This window comes from Lactuca saligna, chromosome 5 (genome assembly GCF_052625555.1).
Source record: "Lactuca saligna cultivar CGN05327 chromosome 5, ASM5262555v1, whole genome shotgun sequence".
NCBI classification, from domain to species: Eukaryota; Viridiplantae; Streptophyta; class Magnoliopsida; order Asterales; family Asteraceae; genus Lactuca; species Lactuca saligna.
This window is the reverse complement of record NC_136421.1, coordinates 204,413,266-204,421,248: the sequence shown is the minus strand read 5'-3', so window position 1 is coordinate 204,421,248 and position 7,983 is coordinate 204,413,266. Positions and strand designations below refer to the sequence as shown.

The 7,983-nt window shown below is 29.7% G+C and overlaps 1 protein-coding gene across 1 annotated transcript; it reads left to right on the top strand.

Annotated features, from left to right (window-relative positions):
• Positions 1–652: 652 nt before the first annotated feature.
• MEE55 (Serinc-domain containing serine and sphingolipid biosynthesis protein) lies at positions 653–7,649 on the top strand. The gene is made up of 13 exons (XM_078958332.1): positions 653–991; positions 4,493–4,772; positions 4,876–4,949; positions 5,605–5,764; positions 5,852–5,876; positions 5,964–6,053; positions 6,128–6,299; positions 6,442–6,515; positions 6,584–6,647; positions 6,738–6,809; positions 6,892–7,025; positions 7,095–7,168; positions 7,244–7,649. The coding sequence occupies exons 2-13, from the start codon at positions 4,547–4,549 to the stop codon at positions 7,300–7,302; spliced, it is 1,224 nt and encodes a 407-aa protein (XP_078814458.1). The 5' UTR covers positions 653–991; positions 4,493–4,546; the 3' UTR covers positions 7,303–7,649.
• The last annotated feature ends 334 nt before the right edge of the window (positions 7,650–7,983 follow it).

Below are 7,983 nucleotides of genomic sequence, written 5' to 3'. Positions count from 1 at the left end.
GAATATAAAATAAAAATTAAATTAACATATTATAAAATGTTGTAATTTCATATATTTATTTAAACCAACGAATATAATTTTATATAACTAAAAAAATATCTCTTAATTAATAATTCATTTAAAATAATTTATTTGAAATAACTGATTAATAATTTTAAGTTTTTATTAAGAAAATTTAATTAATTTTATAACTATGATTTATCACGAGTTATAAACTAGTAAACCAACGAACAATATAAATAAATGGAGTCGAAAAAGTTATCAGTGCAAACATTGGTGATGGTCTTTTCGTTGGGTAAAATTAGAGCAAAATTTCACTCATCATACTGGAATGTTGTTATGTTTCATCTTTTGTAATTTTATCTTTCCTTATTTTTATTGTCTTGTCTTGATTGACTCTTTCTATCTCGGCTGGCTTTGGCTAGTCTTCTAACTAATATACTATATGTTTTCGCCGTTCATCTTTTTTAAATAAGTAGACAAAATTTAAACGAAAAGTGATTTTGTTTCAAATGAGAGGTTAGAGAAGTATTCTTTTATACGAGATAAAGGAATTGAGTGATTTGTAATTTAATATACGTTGGATAACCAAAATAAATATCACAACACCATTTGCAATCATGACTTCGACCTGAAAAACAATATATGTATATAAAGTGACCATTCGGCGGAAAAGAGAAGAAAAAGGAAGCAGACGATTAAAGCAATCTCTCTCTCTCTCTCTCTCTCTCTCTCTCTCTCTCTCTCTCTTCGCGTTTATAGAGAGAGATAGGAAAGGATTCAAACATAGCGAGACAAAAGCGCAAAAGATCAAATTGACAAATTCAAAAAGAATTCGTCTCTACTAGACTGCCGGCCTCTGGATTCGTGATTCCGACGAAAAACTGCATCTCATCATCATTCGCCGGAAAAACTCGAACAAACAAAAGTCCGGTGGTTACTGATTCCGCTAGTCAACCTGATTCATCGTCTCGTTTTTACAGCAGCTCAGGTTTGATTCATTAACTTTAATTCCTTCTGAACTAATTAATAAAACTGCTGATGAAATGCATGTATGTATGTGTGTATTGATATATATACGATCAGTCGATCACAATCACAATCACAAACCGGATCTGTTTGTTGTTTTTAAGATCGAAACTCCACAGATCAATTCATTTTCACATTGCGTTCTTCTTAATGGATATTCATTCTTCGGTTATTATTCATGATTCATGAATGTGATAACACATGTGTTTGTGTATGTTTTTGCGTGTTTATTTACCTGTTAGTTAATCCGTTTCCTGTATCTGATTTGTGCATTATACTCCATTTCTGTTATGTGCATTAAGAATTTGTAAAGTACACAGGAGAATTAGTTAGCGTTATTTTAGAACAAGTTTTGACTCTTGAGTCCATTTGAATTAAACTTATCGTGGCTATCGGACATATTCTAACTACAATTTTTTATTATTATTTGTTTTTACGTTCTACAAAATCCAAACGAGAATTGTATACTTGTTCTTTTGCTTTTTTAAGGCTTTTTATCATAGTGGTAGTTGCTTTTAAGTTTTAATTTAATCAACAATATCAGATATGGAATTAGAGTCACCAACGAATTAACTTGCACGGACACGTCACACGTATATATGAATTAATTTTCGACATATTTTTAGGATCTTATCATGCTTTTTGTTATTTATTCATGGAATTTGAAAATATGATATATATGATCCTGATTTTTTTCTAGTTTTATTAAAAAACAACAAAGCAAATTGAGAATAGAATATGTTCTTTTATCTTTAAAATAGATTAATACATCTGCAAAATTCTTGTCCATACATATCTACCGATTCTTATCATAAGCATATATTGTATAAATCTTGTACAACTTTGTCATAAAACTTTTAACCATAGACTTTATAGTTTACATGTTATGATGTTAGCTTAGCTAGTTGATATATACTAGTTACTAATTATTATTTAACGTTACCAATAATATAGAAAAAAGAGTAAAATCAATAAACATCAATTATTTGTAATGATGAAGATGATGAAAAAAAAGTAATTTATTTAACTTCAATTTTTTGATACAACATTAAATCTTTTTAGGTAAACTCCATGATCAATATCAACAACTTGTAACGATGATAATAAAATACTAATCCATTTTTTTTAACTTGACATATTGCAAAGAAAAAAAAAACTTGCAACTTTTATAAAATAGTTCAATACTTTTTTAGAATAACATAAACACAATAATACATTATTGATAAATGTTTGAGGTTGGGGTCACAAGGAATCTATAGAGCAACGTTTGAAACTTGGAATGTCGAGATCCAAGCATAGTGGGAGTTGAAGATTGCATAGAAAAGCTTTGGAATGTCTGTTATTGGTGTGGGATTCAATAGAAACAGGAACGTAATTTTCATAGGCCCCATGAATAAGAGTCAATACTTGGATTTAGCAATTTAGGAAGATAAAATGTAAGGCGTTTAATTAATTAACTTGGCATATATAAATCGTGTACTAGTTTTTTAAATACTGAAAAAAATACTTTTATAAATAATCTTGTGAACTTAAATCCATACCATCAACTTTTTATAATGACAAAATCGATATGGAATTATGTCTCATTGATTTCATTATAAATTAAGATGGAAGGAAACCCGCAAATTCGCAAAATAGGAAAAAGGGACCATTTATATAAATGTTACGACCAACGTTACAAAACGGTGACAGACAAATAAATAACATGCGAGGTAATAAATTAAAGTTGTTTGGTGAATATCTTTATGAATATTAAACATTTGTAATAATAAGAATAATAATAATAAATTGGTAATAAACGCATGTAAGGTCAAATCATAACAGCATCTGACACACTTGTTTACTGATAGTTGTTGTCTTTGTAAACATTTTGGCATCCAAGTTTGACATAGCTGCATCACTCATAACGTTGTTGATACATCATGTTCTATTTCCAAAATAAGTGGGAAACCATAAAGTGGCTTTTGTTGACTTTTCACCTTTATCTTCAAGCATTCTTGTTTTAATTACTTGCTCCCATATCACAAACCACATAATTTAAATAAGCACGTTGTGTGGTTAGTATTTTAATCATCAATAAAATATTTATAATATTTAGAAAAGCGACTAAATAGGTACACCAACACCCCGATGGTTTTCAACCATAAAATGGTTTGGAAATTTTGTAGCAAAACAAATAAAATATGGTTTAAGTTTTATTATATAGTTTAAGGTATAGATCTACAGTGTAAAATCACGCTTGACTTTATGTGGATCAATTGATTAATTCGTAGGTTATGTATAAGTTAATTAAGTAATAGATATAGTCATAGATCTACATGCAGCTTCCGCCATCAATGAAATGGTGGCAAACCCATGTGCCACAACGACGTTGCATGGTTTTTTGGATAGTTTAATGAAAGGTTAAATGGAAAATTAACAATATATTTTGGTTTGTTTGTTTATTATTATTGCATATTATATTTTAAAAAATCTACTAATTATAACAGCATACAAAGCAATATTCACTCGTATGATTAGGTAGATCTTCAAAATATTGATTAATAGCACGATAAGGTTATTTATATTAGGATTTAGCCATTGAGGTCGTTTTTTCAAAGGTTGTTTTCGTTCTAAATGAAAATTCTTTCGATCACTTATAAATTCAAAAAAGTTTTTTTTTTTTTTTTTTTTTTTTTTTTTAACCTCATCATTCATCAATATTTTACTTTCCTCCTTGGTTATAATTAAACTTCAAGGTTTTATTATGTTTTGACTAATCAACTTCTTAATTTATTAAATATTCTCTAATATTTCATTTTAAGCTCTACTACCAAATACTAAATTTGTAATATATATATATTTTTTTCTTTTTTTATAACTGTATGTAATAACTTTCTCATCTTTTATTTCCGGTAATATTTCTTTTCGGAAATATGATGTTCGCTTAAAAATAACAAATTAGATGAATGAGCTTTATAAGTTTTTTCACATAATCATAAATTAATTAATTTTAAAAAAAAAATAGCAACCATTACAGAAAGTTTATGAAAATACGGTTTTTTCAAATAAAGTTAATGGAATGTTGTACATTGTGACAAAAACGATAAATAATTGTCACGTTAACCATTGTATACGCTTTAATAAAAAAAAAAAAAAATTAAAAGTACAAAAATACTATAATTTTGTAAATTTTCCATAGTTAAATGTATCAAATAATGATACAATAATTACCTCATGGTGTGTCCAGTTTCTAGGCACATTAACACTGTTTCAGGAATTATAAAGTGCACAAAGTACAATTTGATTCCAACCACCAGCCTTATATAATTCCTTTATATAATTCCTTGCCATGTGCATGTTAAAAACACCATAATTCAAAGCTTGAAATTCTAATCCACTTATTTGTCATATTTTACATTTCTCCACCCTTTTAGTACATATACACCAATCCACTTCATAAAATTAACCAATTTAATTACAGATTGCAGATGAGAAGAGAGCTGGTGGAATAAATTCCACTAGCTCTCTCGAAAAAATGTCACAAAATATGACCATATCGAAACTTGAAGCTGGGATAGATGCATCAAACAATAACAATAATCCATATGCGAAGCTTTTGAAGGGTTCTTGGATAGCTCAGTTCCTATATGGGTCAAATCCATGGATGGCTAGATATGTTTATAGTGTGATGTTTCTGTTGGCAAATTTGCTTGCTTGGGCTGTTCGTGACTATGGGCCCACTGCGTTGACTGAAATGAACAGTAAGATTGAATCATATATAATTCAATTTTTATTATTTCTTGGAATATGTTTGAATTGTTTCATGCCTCGATTATAAAGTTACGTAATCTCATTTGTTTGTAGAATTGAAAAGTTGCAAAGGTGGTGACGATTGTTTAGGCACCGAAGGCGTTTTGAGAGTGAGCTTGGGATGTTTTGTATCCTTGAAAAAAAATTATCTACTTTTATTTTAGTCATATGCAAAAAGTAAAATATATGCCTTTAGATGGTGTAATTGCAAAAATGGTCAATAGTTAGTGGAAATTGGACTTTTTTGCCAGCCACTTATGTTGGGAAAATGGTATCAAAGACATTCGAAGTCACACGCATATATTTGGAAAACTCCAAAACCAGAGAAAAACTATGGGTTTTGAGAAAGAATGACAAATTATTAGAATCATATAAACTAATTTTTCAAGCTGACAAATTTTAACTACAGAGTGAGCTATTATATTATATTATGCTCCTAGGGAAAGTGGTGGCCAACTTTTTTTCTTTTTAGAAAAGGGGAAGTCTAAGAAAAATTCTAAACGTTTGGAAAAGTTTCAGTACAATCATAATATTTTTTTCAAAAACAAAAGTCTCATTATTTTAAGAAAATCATATAATCTGTCATTTGATTGTCAAATATAAAAAAGAATTTTGTTCTTTAATCTGAACAAAATGTTGAATAATTTGGATTTTTCTATTTAAAAAAAAATTTAAGATTTTATTGAAACTTTTCACAAAAATTTGATTTCCCTTTAAAAAATTGAACAAATAAGACATGAAGTTTTCTTGGAAGGCTTTGAGAATACCTTAACGATATATTAGATGTTCTATTTCACTATGTTTCTTTCAACTACCGGCACCTCAAAATTGTACGGACAAAAAGAATTGTGGCATTCTAGTTGGTGGTCGGCCAAGATCGTTCTCATGATCGCGTTAATCATACTGCCTTTCTTTCTTCCTACACAAATTATTCAGTTATACGGTTAGTATTGTTCACTAAATAATTAATATAAATTAAACAACATAAAAAATAAGAAACATTCTCATACTTTTTTTTTTCCTTTCACAGGGGACATTGCACATTTTGGTGCAGGGTATTTAAATCTCCTACCCTACATCTTAATCTCTCTACTTCTTCCTAAAACAAATCTTAAAGAGCCGTTGTTTATGACATTTTTCAGGGTTTTTTTGCTAATTCAACTAATTAGTATTATCAGCTTCATTACATGGTTGAATGAATGTTGTCTATCCGAAAAATATGCCGAAAGATGGTAATTGCCTTTTAGTTAATTAATTTACATATTATTAGAATATTGTAATGATAACGATTTTTTTTTTACTCTAGCCACATCCATTGGATGCTTCTTGCAACTACTGCATATGTTGTGTGCATATTGGGGATCATTTTAATGTACATTTGGTACACACCACAACCCACTTGCTTGCTTAATATTTTCTTCATCACATGGACACTTGTACTCCTTCAACTTATGACAAGTGTCTCCCTTCACCCCAAAGTAAGAATCTCATTTCTTTTCTTTTACTTTTCATCAAGTATTCTACAAATGTTATATCAACAAAGACTTTCTTTTTGAACTTAATAACATCATATGACCATTTTACTCATCTATTTGAAAACTAATTATTTTTTGTTAACAGGTTAGTGCTGGATTCTTGACTCCAGGTTTTATGGGACTTTATGTTGTGTTCCTTTGTTGGTCTGCTATTAGAAGGTAACGTTTTATCTTTTCATTGTTGACCTTATTTTTTACAAAATTTAACCAAATTTTGGTGTCTACAGTGAACCAATGGATGATAAATGTCTAAGGAATACTGGAGCCTCTAGAGATTGGCTAACTATCATAGTAAGCTTCCTAAAACCACTATATTTAAGTCGTATTTATTTAACATTGCTAGTGATGTTGATAACATTGTAAATCTTTGGATTGTTATAGAGCTTTGTTATTGCACTAATTGCGATGGTGATTGCTACGTTTTCAACAGGCATTGATTCCAAATGTTTTCAGGTAAAACATAATTCTAAAACATTATGTCAATAAATCTTCAGTTTTTTTGTACGAAAATTCATTTGAAGATTGTGTCATGCAGTTTCGAAAGGAGGAGAAGCAAGAGGAAGATGATGTTCCTTATGGGTTTGGATTCTTCCATTTTGTTTTTGCAACGGGAACAATGTATTTTGCAATGTTATTAATTGGTTGGAATTCGCATCACACCATGCAAAAGTAAGTTTTCACTATTCAACATCTTCGATCCAATCCAAATGTTGATTTACCTAAATGCCCTCTTCACAGGTGGACGATTGATGTTGGTTGGACGAGTACTTGGGTCAGAATAGTAAATGAGTGGCTAGCAGTCTGTGTCTACTGTATGTATTTCAAACAACCCTAAAATGTACTTTTATAGTTATCAAATTAATTTTTTTTTGTTTTTGTTTTTTTAGTGTGGATGTTGGTGGCTCCGATCATATGGAAGAGTAGACAGGTGGAGGAACCCAAATAGCAAATCAAAACATGATGCTATAATGATCAAGAAAACCTCTTCACCATGTATGTTGTAAAATTTACATACAGTTGAATGATGTAGAAGCGGAAGAGGGTAGAAACTATAAAGTTACATTGAAGAAAGAAAAGAATGACATCCATGGAGACGATGTGAAGTCCTTGCATGTTTATTCTACTCTCGCTTATTTTTTATATATGTAATCTTAGTTAGAAAGAAGAAAAGCATAGGTGGAAGTTACAAAAAGGCAATCAGTTTTGTACATTTTGAGTTGAGTTGTGTCTCGTTTATAATCACATCATTTTCCAGTTAAATAAGATCACCAAGGAAAATGTTGCCTTAGTCCACATTAGTGTAACAATTTCTTTTCATTTTGCTACTTTATTAATAGCAGGGGTTCTAACCCAGATTTATTATTTTTAATCAAACCATGATTCATGTAGATGATATATCAACAACACTAGCAATCTACAATGTTAAAAGATTTGCAACTCTCCCTCTTGAGGGACCAATAAATGCAACGACCTTTTCTTTTTCTACAATAAACAGAATCTACAACACGAATTTGAACCAAAGATTTAGGAATAAGTAGCAGGTCTCATTAGATATACTAATTTAACCAAAAGGTTTTCCTCCAGTTAGTTGATGAGTATGATTAAAAGAGTTGTTATCCAATCCAAA